This window comes from Anabas testudineus, chromosome 4 (assembly GCF_900324465.2).
Source record: "Anabas testudineus chromosome 4, fAnaTes1.2, whole genome shotgun sequence".
Lineage (NCBI taxonomy): Eukaryota > Metazoa > Chordata > Actinopteri > Anabantiformes > Anabantidae > Anabas > Anabas testudineus.
The window spans coordinates 20,950,745-20,967,401 of record NC_046613.1 but is presented as its reverse complement, the minus strand read 5'-3'; the positions used below and the strand labels follow the sequence as shown (position 1 = coordinate 20,967,401).

At 39.4% G+C, this 16,657-nt stretch overlaps 1 protein-coding gene across 6 annotated transcripts in view; it reads right to left on the bottom strand.

The window, feature by feature from the left end:
* The window catches only part of lrrc7 (leucine rich repeat containing 7), a 90,920-nt gene that overhangs the window by 30,212 nt on the left and 44,051 nt on the right, over positions 1–16,657 (bottom strand). For all 6 annotated transcript variants that reach the window (XM_026344759.1, XM_026344757.1, XM_026344760.1 and 3 more), the window contains 5 exons: positions 4,850–5,052; positions 2,016–2,133; positions 1,650–1,728; positions 871–960; positions 428–484 (listed from right to left, as the gene is read on the bottom strand). In XM_026344759.1, coding sequence (XP_026200544.1) covers positions 428–484; positions 871–960; positions 1,650–1,728; positions 2,016–2,133; positions 4,850–5,038 — 533 coding nt within the window. In that variant the 5' untranslated portion in view covers positions 5,039–5,052. The remainder of the gene's footprint in view (positions 1–427; positions 485–870; positions 961–1,649; positions 1,729–2,015; positions 2,134–4,849; positions 5,053–16,657) is intronic.

Here is a 16,657-nt window from a genome sequence, read left to right as displayed (position 1 = left end):
TTGATAATACACCACCTAGATCCTTGATCCTTATATACACATATACTGTAAAGTAGTAACTGCAGTAATATTAGCACTTTTATCAGACCACTGTTACTGAGATCAATGTTACTTTTCAAAATAAAGTTATCTTCAGTACAGTTGTAGTAGTGTGTTCCTCTGTGTGCATGAAAAACAGGGATTAATTCACTGATATGATAGTGAAACAGGAAACATTTAGGCTTCATTAGTATTCAAGAACACCTGTCATGGATAAATATAGTTTTAATCTCCACCCCTGGGAAGGCAAGGAGGCATTTGGTAATATCATGTAGCATCTGCGTGTGTGCTGTCATTTGTGGAGCGCAGAGATTACAATTCAAACTCATTCTTTCTAACACATTTGTATGCACAAACACACAGGGACACATATGGTGGTTTCTCTTACTTTGGCATGGTTTTCAGGTGGTTTTCTCTCAGCTCCAGGATCCGTAGTTTGGAGAGTCTGAAAAACAGAAGGCAGAAAAAAATCCATTTACTGTATTAGTTTCAAATGCAACAAATGTTACTAGGAATTTCACAGAAAGCCACGTGACAAAAGATGAAGACAACGACAACAGGCCTCATTTAATTCACCAAATAGTTTTGGCTTCATCAATCTGATCAGTGTTTTAGTTTTGATGGACTTTTCCGATGCAGTGAACAACATAAAACCTACTTTGTCTGAAATCAATCAATCAACCTGTGCAGGACCATTTTCCTCATTAAGTTTATTACACACCAGAAGCGATGAAGGCTTTGTATAAACAACTTGTCCAGTACAGTCACAACATGTTAGCGTACCTCATATGCAAGGAAAGGCTAATGATTGCACACATTACATCAGTTTACCTGCCAAAGTTAGCCGGCAGATACTCCAGGAAGGCATCGTTTAAGAAGAGCTGGGTGAGATTCAGGAGCTGTGTAAAACCATCTGGGAGTCTGGAAGAGCGAGAGAGAGACAGAAACAAAGAAAATATGGAATAAAGCACAGACAATGTTCCCATAACAACCCCTTTAGAAACAGTTAGCTGCCATTAGCCGGCAGATGACTCATCTGCTGCACACAGACAGAAGCATTTCTGTCTGTAGTATGCTTTGTGGTTACATGCAGTTCCGTTTCATGTACGGTACACGGTCGATGGGAAAACAGCAATTACTAACATAACACCTGATGCTCCAACAGCTTCACAGCAGAAACATGTTGTAGTTACATCTCCTACTGTACGGCTGAGCGTGCAAAATATGAACACAGGAATATGTATGGTTTTCTAGCGTCTGTGGGTATTTATACGGTACCCTCTGTGGTGCTGTAAACACATGTAAAAGCAGAATATGTAAAAGTAAAACCAAAACAAGACCAGTAATCATCTCTTTGCACCAGATTGTGACAGAGACAAATCTGTTCCAACAGCTAAATACATTTCAAAAGCATCAAACAACAGAAAATTATTCTATGAGTAATATTATAAAATGTTATAATAATAATTATTATTATTATTCATTAACTGCGTGCCAGAGTTTTGCTGGTGCTGCAGTGAGTTAAACATGTGATTAACCTAACAGACAAACTAAGCTAACACAAGTTCAACTTTGCAGTGATATTAGTGAGGTGTGTGTTAGTGTCTTACTTGGTGATAGGGTTGACACTGGCTTCCACCACAGACAGGCCTTTACAGCATTTTATGTTGTCTGGAAACTCCTGAATACCTGTTAGAGAAATGTGATTTAATATGACAATATATTTAGAGCTGTGACAATTAATCAATTAAACAAATAATAAAATGCACTTATATAGATAATCGACTAATTGTTTCACTCATTTGGCAAAAAAAAGTGAAACAGTGACAAATATTTTATATTCCAATCTCTCAAATGGCTTTTCTTTGTCACACTTCACTGTAAAAATTTTTGGACAGACATTGCAGATGACTTATTTTTTCTCGATTTGTTTGAGTTTGACTGAGCATCTTCAATACAAAACAAAGGATTTTTACCGTTTTTACTGATGTCCAGCTCCTTGAGGTTAACCAGGCTGGCGAGGGCAGGGGGCAGGTTGGATAGGTCGTTATCGGGCATGCTCAGCTTCTTCAAAGCCTGGCAATTGAAGAGTTGCTGGGAGAGAGGGAAAACCAAGGAATATTAAACATCTTGGTAAAGTCACACAGCCTTAATGGAAAAATAAGAGAGAGCAAGACTGTGTGTGCTAATGTACAAATAACATTACTAAAACACATAAAAAAGGAAAAGAGTGCAGGAATCGCCTTTAACTTAGCAGCATAGTCAGTGGTTTCATTAGGATGGATTAGTAAATATTATATACGAAAACCTCGGTCATGGTCCACTTTAAAAATTTTTACAGGGCTTCTCAATCAGAATTTCTATCTAATGGTGTCAACAAGGTTACATCCTCAGTGTTATATATGAATGGATATAGCATCTACACAGGTTAAATAGTTAGGGAAGTCGTGAAAAAATAATCACTGTCTCTCAATGTTCCCTCACTTATCCTTTAAATTTGTATTAGCACCCATGTATTGTCTGTGGTTTAAGTTAGAAGTTGCACTAAGCGCTGTGAAAACAGTCCATTACAAATATGACAAATGTCATCTACCAAAATATCTGTGTGCTTCACTTCCCACAAAACACCAACCATTGTTTTACTGTGTGATGTGTAATTTTTAACTTTTTTTTTTACAACAAATATAAGACTACTGCTTACACACATTCAGTCCCACACGCGATGTCCAACAGTTTCAAAGTCACCTACTGTAACCTGCAGTTGTGTTTCAATTAAACTCAAGCAGACATTTAAAGAAAAATCGTCATCCAATTAAACTGTGCGAAATAAATCAGGTTTGTGCATTTTACTGGCCTCTTCAAATTTACAAAGTCACATTTTGCTCTCACTGTTGTCAAAATCAAAAAGAGCATAAGGGGCGAAGAGCTACACGGAGCTAAACATGGGCAGGGCTGCTCTGTGGCCACAGTTCAGGGCCGACCACTATACTTAAACACACACAATCACTACTAACACACAGCTCTCCAACTCACTTAGATTAAGGCCAATCATTCTGGCAACCTCAATAGCCTTTATACAATCTTGGCACATAGAGACAGACACACACACACACACACTGTCAAGGCTGAGAAGATTTTTTTTTGTCAGTTGAATTGAGGTTTGACCTGCCACTTCCACAGCCTTGTAATATGGTCTCTATTCCAGCAGGCTATATTTAGAAATTCAATTGAACATCTCTGTCATTTAAACCAGGGCAGGATATCAATAAAATGAGACAGACACTATTGTTATAAACAGCACTTGGAATTCACCTCCAGTATCATTGCCCATATGTACTTTCTTTTATTTTCTTTAATTTATTTATTTGTTTGTTTGATGTCCTAGGATGTCGTCATAGTGTGTTCACATCCCATGCTTCACTTGGTGTTGTCTATAATGTGATAATAGTGGTGATAGACACCACCATTACTTTGCAGGAGTGACAATCATTCATTATATTTCTTAAGTTTACATTATTGCATCAATAAACAATATATGATGCCCTCTATCCTTAGATCCTTTATTATGATCAGGAAACTTCAGTAAAATAACACATTATTTTGATTAATTAATCACAGAAAAGAATTAAACACAGATTAATCATGTTGCTAGTTTGTGCATTAACACTGTTGTTGAAAGGAGTTATGAGTTTAACGGACATACTGTATTATGTACCGAAACACCATCAGAACTCAGGGCGGGATGGGGTCAGGTGATCTGTCACAGGATGACTCTTGGTTCTCATCTATCACCTCAACTTAAAGCATTCAGCAACAAACCTGGAGGTCTGAGCTAAAAGCTATGTTTAACTATGTCACTCATCTGCTAAAATCCAGATTTTGAAAGAGTTTTACAGTACATTTGATTCAATTCAATTCAATTTTATTTGTATAGCGCCAATTTACAAAAGAAGTTATCTCAAGGCACTTTACAGTGTAAGGTTTAAGACCTTACAGAAAATATTTATACAAAAAATTATAGAGAAAACCCAACAATCCCATTTGAGCAAGCTTTAGGCAACAGTGGAGAGGAAAAACTCCCTTTAGAGGAAGAAATCTCCAGCAGAATGAGGCTCATAGTGGGCGGCCATCTGCCTCGACCGGTTGGGGTGAGTGGAAAGAGAAGAGAGAAAAGAACAGCAGGCAACATTTGATATCTGCAAATAATTTTGATTCATTAATAACAGATCACGTAATTAATTCGATTTTATTTTTTTCTTGTTTGACAGTGAAAATTGACAGTTTACCGCACAACAAACTGAAACTGAAATTAAGGCCCTGAGATGAACTAATACAAATTTGAATCAACACGTTTGTGCCACCAAACTGGTGAATGTTGATATTTATTCCTCCTATTACCAACTAAAGAAAAATGAATAAGCTTATAAACCATCAACATCAACTTCTGTGGGTGTAAATCATAGCTACATGGCCAAGTAATCACTGGGGTTGATCAAGTGCTGTGTTGCATGAGGGGGCTATACTGTATGTCAACATCAAGAGTTAAAATGTCAAAATATCTTTTTAGATAGAGAAACAACAACAGTTATTTTTAACAACTGGCCAAAAGAGAAATTGGACAAAAATAAAAGGCCTGTAACCCACAAACTGCTCCAAGTGAGCAGCCAACCCATAAGGACTGAACTCACAGGTATGAATGTGTGGTCGAGCAGGTTTAACTCAGGTTTTAAAGGTCACAGACAACGTTTAGCATTAACATTTTGAAAAATGTGTTCATTACAGTAGGAAATCGCATGTAGCTTAGAGTTACCTTGGGTAGTTCCTCAATCTGGTTGGCATCTAGGTAGAGCTCCTCCAGAGTTCTCTCGAAGCTGAAGATTTCCTTGGGGACCTGCTGCAGACTGCAGTGGGAGTAGTCCAACACTGATATCACTTCCTCTTCACCACGGAAACAACGGCACGGCACCAGCCGGCCTATCAACTTCCGCTTAGTGGTCATTTCCAGACACTGCACTAAAGACACAAAAAGAGGAGAAAGTCGATGTTAGATTAACGTCAGTCCTTTATTTATTTCATGCATCCCTGTTTGATGATTTGACTTGAAGTTAGCAAAGGCTCAGAAATATATGAAAATGGGATCAAATATGCTTCTGCTTCAGAAATTAGATGAAGCAGGTACTGAAATTAATGTGTGTGGGATTTTCTCTAAACGCCTATGTGAGCTGCATTCATTAATGTTGACAAATATCACTGCTTTTGATGAGTAATGCAATGAATAAAGGCACAAAGGAATTTTTTTTTTTAACACCTACTGCAAAAATGTTCATAATGTGCAGAGTCTGAGGGCGTAAAAATGACAGCACTGATATGACTCTGCACCCTTCAGTGTTAAACTGACACTGATCTTCTCTATCAGCTCGTCAGTAAAGCCATGTCAGTCGGATGATTTGTTAAACAGATGTGTGACTGACTGACGCCCTGTCAAAGGTGTAGCCTGAGCTGGCATAAGGCTCTATCAACGCTTATAGTGGAACTATAAACAGATATGGAGAACAAGTGGATGGGAAGAGCAACTCTTTAACCAGTTTAACCAGCAACATTCTGCTGGATTTAAAGCAACACTAATGGTCAGAGTTGACATGCATTAAAAGTAAAGCCTGCTCACAGTGACTTGATCTGAGGCTGTAGCTCCAGCTGATAATCCTACAGCAATTTGTTTACCATTGATGGACAATATGCATTCAGACTATTCAAGCTTGTTTACACCAATGTAAATGATGTATAGATATCTATGATATGATGAGTGCAACCCATATAACGGAGCCGTTGGGCAGTGACATTATTCAGACTGATTTATAAATTATCACTGACAGAAGGTCTGTTTCTGTCGAGTAAATTCAAAATCTTTCTTGCTCCGGTGTAACATCCAAAACTGTGTAATTGACCAACTTTTTGTAGTATATATTGACACACCCTACTGTCATATTTTGCTTAACAATTCTGCAACTTTAAATTGTACAAAGAGAGAATATATGTTCAACTTTCTGTGCTGAACATTGCCCGGCTGTGCAGTGTTTTCCTTTAGCACATAGTAGTAAAAAGTTTTATGTACTCGTCTTATGCAATTTGAATGTAAAGGTTGGAGGTTAAGTTGAAGGTAACATAAGATTTCACAAATCTAAATGACCCAAATCAAGAAGGAATTTTCTTTTAGCATAAACAAATGTTGTTTGCATTATTATCGTTTGACTGCAGCTCCACAACAAACTGAAAGGGAAACCTTCATTTGTCTAACTCAGACTTCCGAAGCCTCATGTTAAATTCAGCTGCACTTTAAAAAACATTTATAGAGACAATGAAAAATATACAGTGTAGTAGCCACAAACTATTGCAGTGTTGAAACTTTAATGGTGAATGACCAACATTAGTTTGAGAGCTTTAAACAATCCCTTTTTGCTTTAAGGCAGGTGCAAAAACCGGGAAAATGGGTAATACAGCTGTCCCTTCCTAGTGAACATGACACACACATACACGCACTTTGTAATTCTGCAATCACACCAGACTCCATTTAAAGAGCTAGTGGCTGAATGGTACAGGTATCCTAGACATAGGAATTAAACTCCTTGAATGAGGATTCATTATTCAGCTCAATCATTTCAAACTGAAACGTTTACTACACTGAAACTACTGACAAATAAAAACTTTTTTTTTGGCAGCTCTTTAAAATGGAACAAAGAGTGAATGTTCAGTTATTAGACAGCTCCCTCAGTTTCCTGTTTGATCTGAATGAGCTCAAAGCAGCTGCAGGAGAATAACAGGAGGTGATGAGGAATTAATTGGGATGTAGGAGTAAAATAGGAGCCAAAAGGAGGACAAGAGCAGAAACTGAGGGAGAGAACATAAAAATGAGGAAGTGCAGAGGGCCCCAGAGATAAGACTTACAGCTTTATCTGTCTATAAACACACATATGTCCATCTGCGCAGTGCGACCAGATGAATTCAGAAGATAGACAGGGGATCTTGAGCATTGTGAGGACACTATGTTATCTGTTCTAGTTTGCTGCAAGGGCAAAAAAGTCTGATAAAAAAGACTGCCAATCCTCCAGGACTGTTTATCTCGAAGGGTTGGACCATTAAAATCAATAGCTTAAAGCGGGCGTAATGAGGCGAGCCGGGATTTACTGTTTGTCTGCTGCATGGGCTGTTTTCATGGCTCTCACATCTTGCACTGCTGGTTCTTGTCTAACCACACGTGTTTAGAGCCTGGATAGGATTGTTTGGATGAAATTTAAACAGCGAGGAGTGCACAGAAAAACATGTCCGGTGTTTTACTTTGTTGTTATACTCAACATGTTCAGTGTTGTGAGGTGGACTTAGTGAAAAGACACTAATCAAGGTTGAACAATGTGGAAAAATGCAATTTCATTGTCTTGTTATTGAGATTGAGAAAGATTAGAGACAGGAGTAAGTGAATTCAAGGTGATAAAAGCCACATTAAAAGATAAATGAATGGTACATATATAAGTGTTTATGGTTCATTGTGTGGGTCAATATTCTTTATATAAATATTATCATCTACACTGAGAAACAGAATAGATGATGTCATTTCTCCCTCAACTACTGAACTATTGTATTGAATTGTACAGAACGTACTTAGAGCGTAGGTGTAGTATTTTTAAGCCAGTCCTGCGACTACTTCTAATTCTATCAAATTGGCATGTGTTGGCATTTTGTTGAGTCCATAAGCTGATATTGTTACGAACTCTGTCACGCTGTGTCTACACAGAAAACATGAGCGTGAGCAGCACGTTAGCAGAGCAACAGAAGCAGCTTAATTCCTCTGTGTGTGTCAACACAGGAGATGTTTGGGTCCATTACAAAGAGTAGGTCCCCCATGTTTGGAAGGGCTCAGCCCCCAGTACATTCACCGTGGTTACATGTGTAAATGCAGAAAAATTGATATAATAGATAGATATCACATGAAGGACACACACTGTTGGATTGATTAAAATAGGGTTGGTCACCTGTTACACCTGATACAGCGTGTTCACTCATTAACTGCTCATCCATATCTTACAATGTTGCTGCTGCTGATGCAGGATATAATGTAGAAGGGCAGATTTTTTTTTTCTTGTCACATGTTCTTACTGGAAAATAATGAGTTGCAGCAGCCGCACCAACTGCTAATGTAAACAGTATCCAGGCCTGGAGCAAAGTACAATATCTGCAGGTCACGGCATCCTGCTGCTCTGTGTGGTCTCTATGAGATCATCTCCTCCAAAGATGCTTAAACGAAGCAATAGAAACTTGCATTATGGCACCAGACTTTACTTTATGTGACTCTATTCCATTTGTCTAGGGTACAGTACATGTCTTACATCTCTGGTACATGTCAAATCTTTTATGGTTTCAGTCAACAATTACCTCCTCTCAAATATTTGGTTTCAGTGTGGCCTTTCAACCAGCAGAGGACACCCACTAGGTGACACACAGCAGGAGTATTAGTCTTTTTCTCATTAGTTGAGTAAAGAAGCACTCTGAGTGAGCTCGACTGAAAGCTACATGACCAACAGCATCAAATCAGTTTACTGCATCCTCTTTCAGCCACTTGACATCCCAGCCAAGAGCCAGATAATTTGTAATAAGTCCTAAAAAACCAGCACCAGCAACACTTAGTGGAACTGCCATGACCCAGGACCACAGAATTTAAATTTCATTTCATTCCCACATTACAGAGCTTAGGCTTTGGCTTTTTTCCTTTCCAACTGACATATGGTAAAGTAACTTGGAATGATTTTCGAACATCTTTTAAGACGTCCAAAGTGACCCAATATAAAGGCAGTGAAAAGAAACTCTAGTGGTTAATGATCTGGCAAAGTCAATAGCATAAATATAAGCATACAGTCTGCTTAACAATCTGTTTTTATTAGCTACTGATGCTGCAGCTGCTTGATTATGCCCTCACGGTCTATTGATGTAACAGCAGAAATATGCAAAGACAGAGAGGACTAAAAATAACAGCTTTTTTTGTAAGGAAAGCAGAGAGAGTGATGAGAGCTGATATTACCCATTAGAATCAGTGTACAACAGCAGCTAAGACAAAGACAAATATTAAAAGTAAATAGGAGATTGCTTACATGAACCACAAGGTGACTTTGATACCTTCATTATATAAACTCATCCAGAGACCACAATTAAATCAGCAAAGAACAAGAACAGAACAGAGAGGAGGTGCTCAAACTATGGTGTTTCCTCAAATTTAGAATTGTGGGTTTCACACTAAAATATAAAACTATGACACAAATTACAAAAAGATGCTGCACTTTATCACAGTACACCAGCATTTGGGTTTAAAAGAGCCATTATTAATATCATGACTTAGGGAAGAAAATTCAGCTTACTTTGAAAATCTTTGCCCTAATTTACTGTTTCTTTGTAATTGCTGTACTCTGGTGGGTTGATCCTGTCTTAATGAATGAATATAACAAGGATACTGAAGTGCATCCACTCCTGTCCAGACTCCTGGACATCTGAAGCTAGTAACCAAAAAAAAAGTAGGAAGAGTGTCAGAGCATGCCGGCACCAATAAGGTGAAACTAGGAAGTGAGCGTGGTTGGCTGTGTTGGCTCTTTCTGCTGCTATGGAAACAGCATCCCAGAGCAGACCGACTCTGCAGCGGCAATGCTACATGTGCAAGCTCCCAACACACACACACACACACACTTAAATAATTAAGCTTTGTTCTGTACTGTACGAGTACAATGAGGGAACAAAACAGATTTACAGTACGAGTAGTGAGAAATGTTGCAAGGACTGTTATTGTAACACACACTTGCCCACACATACTACATACACATGCAGCCACCCACACACACACGATCACTGTACCTCCTGAGGCACAGCCGTGGTAGAGCGGGCATCCACGTGGGTTCGTGGTTCGATTCCCGCTCCACCTGTTATATGTCAAAGTGTCCTCGGGCAACACACTGCACCCCGAGTTGCAGTCACACACTAGTGAGTCAGGTCAGCTGTATGAGTGGAATCTGTGACTGTGTGAATAAATGAATGAGAAGTAGTGTAAAGCACTTTAAGTACCAGTAAGGTAGAAAAGCCCTTTGTCAGTGCAGACCTATTTACACATGCATAAGGTACAGTAAAAGTAAAGTTAAGTGAAAATGTGTGATATGGACTGTTGGGTTAATTATAATTGTTTTTGATTTCGATTTCTGCTGTCTTTGGTTTTGGTCAAGGTTGTAACTAGGTTTAAGAATATTATATCTAATCAAGTGTTTTATATATTTATAATCTGTACATTTATTTTTAAAAAACATTATGGTGTAAAGATTTGATCTATAATAAAAAAATCACATTTTAAAAGTTCTGCATATACGATTTACATGCTGATATATTTATTTGTAATATATCTGTACTGCTGTCAATTCTCTGTAGTTACTTTCCAGAAGTGCCAGCTCGGTATCATCCTCCTGAATTTCACCTCAAGTGGTCTCTTTCCCTCTCTCTTCATTCAAGTTTGTGTGCATCTCTCCTCCAGCAGTTCGAGAGGGTGAAATCCCGGGGGTCCCATCACAGTCATCACTTCACGTGCAGCACTGCCATCACCATAGTAACCGCTGCCATAGAGACCGTCTCCCAAGAGCTGGGTGTATTTTTACTCATTCTATCTCTCTCTTTCTCTGTCATAAAACAGAACATGCTGCACTCAGTGGGCGATCGCTCCACATTTGGTGACGCTTTACAGAGACTCAAATATATCAGACATCTTCGCAGCACCTGAACAAGACCTTTAAAGCAACTTCTCCATGTTTCCTTCTTTCTAAAAGTGTGAATGCTGCACACTGCAGAGTTCACCCCCCGGCTTCTGCACTCACAATGAAACAGTCCCACACTAGCACTCACAAGCACATGAAAAAAACACCCATAGCAAAATGCCAGTGACAATAACTGGCACACATGCAGACTCGTTTACTAGTTTACTTGAAGCAGTGACAGAAAGTGAAAATGCAAGATCCTGTTTCACATCCACAGTGCTCCACATAGTCAAGCAAATCCGTGAGGTGTGTGTCAGCAGTGTTGTGAGACTGTATGTGGGAGGCAGTTAGCTAAATAACAGCCAGGGACAGGTTGTTCCTTCTTTTTAACATTCATTGAATAACAATTAACAGCAGTTACCTGCGCATGCATACAAACACACAGATTTGTCTTTTGTTCGGAGCTGTAATCATTTACATTTCTGTCCCCTGAGAAAATCCAGCTTCTTAATAAACAGAGATCAGTAGAAATATGCAACATTAATGTTTTATCAAGAGGTATTCACATGTAAATGTAGATTTGTAAAGTACAGCTATATTTTGAAGAGGGGTTATGGATTTTGATAATGGATGTTAAATCTGCCATTCAAGGTGTTTTGTAACTTCACAGTCGTTGCAATCTGGGATGTCCTCTGGGTACATGTCACATTAACAAGGACTAAGGATGTATAATAAGGACATAATCAGGGAGGAAATTGATGAAACCACAGGCAGAGCAATAAGGAAGTTATCTGTTTTGCAGGGCAGACAAACATGCAATCAATGCTGAGTAAATAAAACCATCTGGTTAAGGTTGGGGAACCATGCACCTGCATTATTCTCACTATTACAAAATGTCAGTGTCAGGAAAATGTGACCAAAAGTCAGTTTAAACATTTGATCAAATAAAATATGCTTATTTTTCTCCAGTGACAGTGAATTCTTAAACAATGACGTTGAATCACGGTCTGGGCGTTTTCACGCTCTCAGCTTGTCCAATCTGCCTGCCACTGTGGCTCCAGGTGGCATGTCTGTAAGACTCATTGACCCACACATCACTGACACTAAAAATAACAATCAGCCGGCACAACAAAACCCAGAACAGCTGACAATTCACCTGCACCCAAAATGTGAGAATCAATTATGCTTAGATGCATGAATGAACAAATACACAAATTAACCAAGTGGGTCAATCCTGTGTTACCTCAACTATCTCACAAGGACCTGGAAAGATGTTTCCAAATGACAACGGTACCTGCTCTCACTCTGTGCTGAAAAAGCTTAGGATCAGCTCTACTCTCCCTGTGACAAATGTCAATAAACGACCGAGTGAAAGTTAGACAGAGAAAACAGTGGGATGTATAAATAGTGCATCATACAGACAGATAAACAAGCAGCCAGACAGGGAAGGGCTGCGTGACACAGAGCAAGAAACAGGAGAGAGAGTCATGTTACTAGACAGAAACATATCTAGGCTACTGCAGCGATTTTTAACACGTCCATATGTCAGATAATAATAAATCTGTCAATTAGCTGACCAGCAGAAAACTGATCAGCTGATCAGCAAAGGAACTTACTGAACACCATTTTTGAGAAATCTAAAGAAATTCATAATGTCACCTTGAACACTGCTCTTTATCAGAGAAAACCTCTGATCACCTCTCACCTGAAAGACGTTGTTGTCTAACGGCACACGTGACACAAGGTGGAACAACAACCCACAGGTGACCTAATGACTTCCCACAATCTATAAGTCTGCTTCTCCAAGGCAGTCAGTCAGAACCAGTGTGTTTTAGATGAGAGGTGAAGGTGGAATAGATGGAGGATATGAAACCACAGCTTAGGTTTAGACAGGAAAAGCAGTTTGTTTAAGGTGAGAGACATATTGTGGTTTTCTTTAAAGTTTGTGTGTGAGACTGTGAGTGCCTGAAACCAAATGATAGAAACAGTTTAATAATGCTGTCGTCAAACAAACTGGAGGTTACATTGTATGTACGCAAAACACTGTGAATTTGCAATTATGCTCCTTACAATAACAAATAAACTCATGTACCTACTAACTTTACACTACAGAAGATGTTTACAAGAAGTTGGTTCCAAAGTGTCTTTAATTAAAGGAACATTTCAACATGTATGTCGTCTTATATCATTTCTATTGATCATTATCTCACGTAAAGACCCTTTAAAAATCAGAGCTTAAATGTGTTAAAGTGGAGTGATGCCATTATCAACGACAGTCAGCTGGCTGTTCACAAACATTACCAGACCGACTGACTTCAAATTTTAGCTGAAGGCTTCATTCGATTCGTCCAACTGTTCCTCAGAATCTGTGAAGCTCACAGAGTAATGACTTTGTGAGAGCCTCTCCTCTCCCTCCTTTCCTTCTGTCATGTATCAGTTTCTCTCCATCTCTGCCCTGTTTCCAGGCCAGCCTTTTATTTTTTCCCTTCTCTGTTCTTCCAGGGTTGTGCTCAGTGGCCCAGTTCTGCCTGAGACGCCCCGGCACAGCTCCTCTTTCTGTCTTCTCCTTTTTCCCTTTCAGGCTTCTCTCTCTCTCTCTCTCTCTCTCTCTCTCTCTCGCTCTCTCTCTTTCTCAGCTCTTCCTCCATCTGTCTCTGTATTTAACTTTTTCTTTCTCGCTCTCTTCCTCCATCCCACCCCCTACCAGGAGACAAAAAGGGAAGCCATCTTAATGCGAGCACAGTACTTTTTGTTTCCTCTGAACAGGCGCATCTTGATCTAAATCCATTTTAAAATTCCAGGAGGTGATTCACTGGAAACATAAACAGACTGCGGTCTCCGCTCTGCATCATCAGTTCGAAAACGAGAAACAGTAAATGAAACGATAAAACAGTAAACTTTGCAAAACTAAAGTCTGTTTTCTCATAATCACAGACAAGCAAGTGAAGTTTTAACAGAGTGATAATAGTCAGTCAATCACGGCAGTCTGACGATCAACCATTTCAGCCAGCTATCAATTTTCAGCTATGAATAATAGATAAAAATGCATGAGTAGTAGGTTTGCGTTTCCTAGTCCTCTGAATTTTCAGTGTCTATTGCTGTTTCAAGTTTTGCAGAAAGTCAGTCATACTATCACACAAACAGCTCACTGCAGAGACTTGACAGAACTTCCAACAGCATCACTGCTGAAAATGGACGATGTTTGTTTACACCGACTACCCAATTTGTTGCCGACTGGTTCTGAATGAATATTTATTATATATATAAAAAACAAACAACAAAGAACTTACGTCTTAAACAGAGGAAACGGACACTGAGGTTTTTACATTTCACATCTTGATGTCAATAGCAGTCTGTGAGAGTGCAGCTCTGCGTATGTTTGGGCATCTGTGTGCTTCTTCAGTGTTATTTATCTAAGGTCACCTTGCCATGCTGGTGTCCCAGCAGCTCGCCCAAAACTCAGAGCCAGAGGGAGAGAAAAGTGAAGACAAACACACACACACACACTATTGCAGTGTACAGTCTCTACTATTACAGCAACATGTCTTTTAGCTTCACTTACTTCTGTACTCGCTAAATTTATCCAAAAATACAATCTAAAAAAAATGGAACACTACTTTCTGGTACAGCTACTTGCCAAGTGTATGGTTGAAGGTTTTGCTTCTTTATAAATATTCATTCCTTTATTATTATTTTTAGTTTCTGTGTTGACTCGACTGGAAGTGGAACAAATTGGAAACTCATAAGCATACTATCTCATATAAGGCTGATACGGTTCAGTTCTCTTTAGATGCACCAAGTTGAAATAATGAGCCTCTAATTTGGCTCTTTAGTTGTTAGATGCTCCACTGTGTTCATCAGCAGGTCACTGCATTTGTCTCTCAGTTGCAGTTCTGCAGTTCAGAGCTGGGTACCTACACTCAGTTTGTCAATGCCACCTGCTGCATCTGGAAATGATGCTGCTAAGAGTGGCGAGACAGAACCAAAACAGCAAAGTTGTGGGCTTCAAAACCAAAACAAGGAGCTCAATGATACAAAGGGCACAAAGGAGCTGCAGAGTTGGATGATCGCTGTTTAGGTCTGCTTTATCAAAACAGTATCTTTATGGTAAATTTATTAATAAAATTATTGATTAGCGCAGCACAATAATGTAGGAATAAGATCTCAACCCTCCACAGATGGTTGTCCCAGATGCGATGTAGCTTCCAGTTTTCTCTTCCTACCGTCTTCTTTCTTTCCACTGTAATGAATACAGAACACACATAGTCCTGAATGCAAGAGAACAGTTCACCTTCACCTGAAAAACTCACTCTGTACACACTGTGAGACCTGCTGCTATCTGGAACAACCTCTCTATCTTTCTGTCATCCCACTCTCTCTCCCTCTTTCTCTCTCGCTCTCTCTCTCTCTGGCCGGGAGTCAATCTCTTTCCCTTTTTTTTTTCTACTACTACCTGATGGCTGTGCATGACTGTCTGGCTCTCTATTCATGCGTCCACTCCATCTATCACCTGCTGCTGCCTCTGTCACACCTCTATCCTCCCCGTCCCCTCTTCTTCTTCCCCTTTCTGCCACTCTCTAAATGAAAATAAATAATATGCTGTAGCTTTTCGTCTATGCACTGTTATCCTTCAGCTTTCAGCCTACACTTTTATCCTTGAAGCGATCGGGCCAGGGTTACTCTCTTGCTCAAGGCCACTTCCACACTGATGCACACTGTCTATTGCAGCAATTGAACCTGTGACCTCTCAGTCATAGCACAGTCTTTCTTAAAACAGACTCCACACATGTTTTCACTGCCTTGAATGTTTTCTTCACAGTGCATGACAACATCCATTTGCATAAACACTTTACTCAACTTTAATCCCTAATGCTTTGCACTGTGAGCAGTTGTCATGGTAACCAGAGGACTCAAGTGTCCAAAATTACCATAAAACACTAATTAAAAAGCCCTGGCTGGGGGCAGCATTTTGACAAGCTTTCTGCAACACTCCTGAATAACTACGTCAGGTGAGAACAATGGATTGGGAATGGAAATCATTTCAACACCCACTGGGAGGCAGTAGCTCAGTTGGTATATCGGTTGTTGAACCTCAGGGTTAGTGGTCGATTCCCAGTCCCTCCTGGCCACATGTCTCAGTGTTCTTGGATAAGAAACCCTATAGTAGCCCCAATATTGGCTGGCAGCTGTGCATAAATAAAGAACGTCATCATTATTATAACATTTTGTAATTCTGCACCAGTATACTGATATTTCTTTCAGTCACTTCATTAAAGCTACCGTACTTAACTTTTTAGAACATTTAAATAGTAGAAATATGCTCTGAAACACTAAACAAAAATAAAGGACACTACAATGCTAAAATGAAGCAACACTATCTCAGACTCTAACAGCCTGTTCTCTTTAACTGAACACTTACAGTGTATTGCATTAATACTGCTGCAACATGCCAAGGTGCAACAGAAACTGCCTACCTACTGATGCAAGTAGCTCACATCTAATGCATCATAGAGAATAAAAAGGCAGCAGTCCAAAGCACAGTAGCCAGGATGCCAATTCAGGAAACAGATATGATAAAACTGAAGCTTTTCTGGTGCAACAGTCTCAGACTGCACTGTGGTTCTGTTAAAATGCTCAGTGCAGTGTATCCAGCCAAGTTGTTGGTGCACTGTAAGCACTGAAAACCACCAGATGAACAAATTAGTGCATGTTATGTTAACTGTTTTCAACTGTTTGCATATTATATTATGTAGTGCCTTCTCTTTAATCCACACACACAAGGGATTGAAATTGTATGCAGGGGGCGTTGAGCTCTCATTTCCTATTTGTACGGACCACCCTGATGCTGA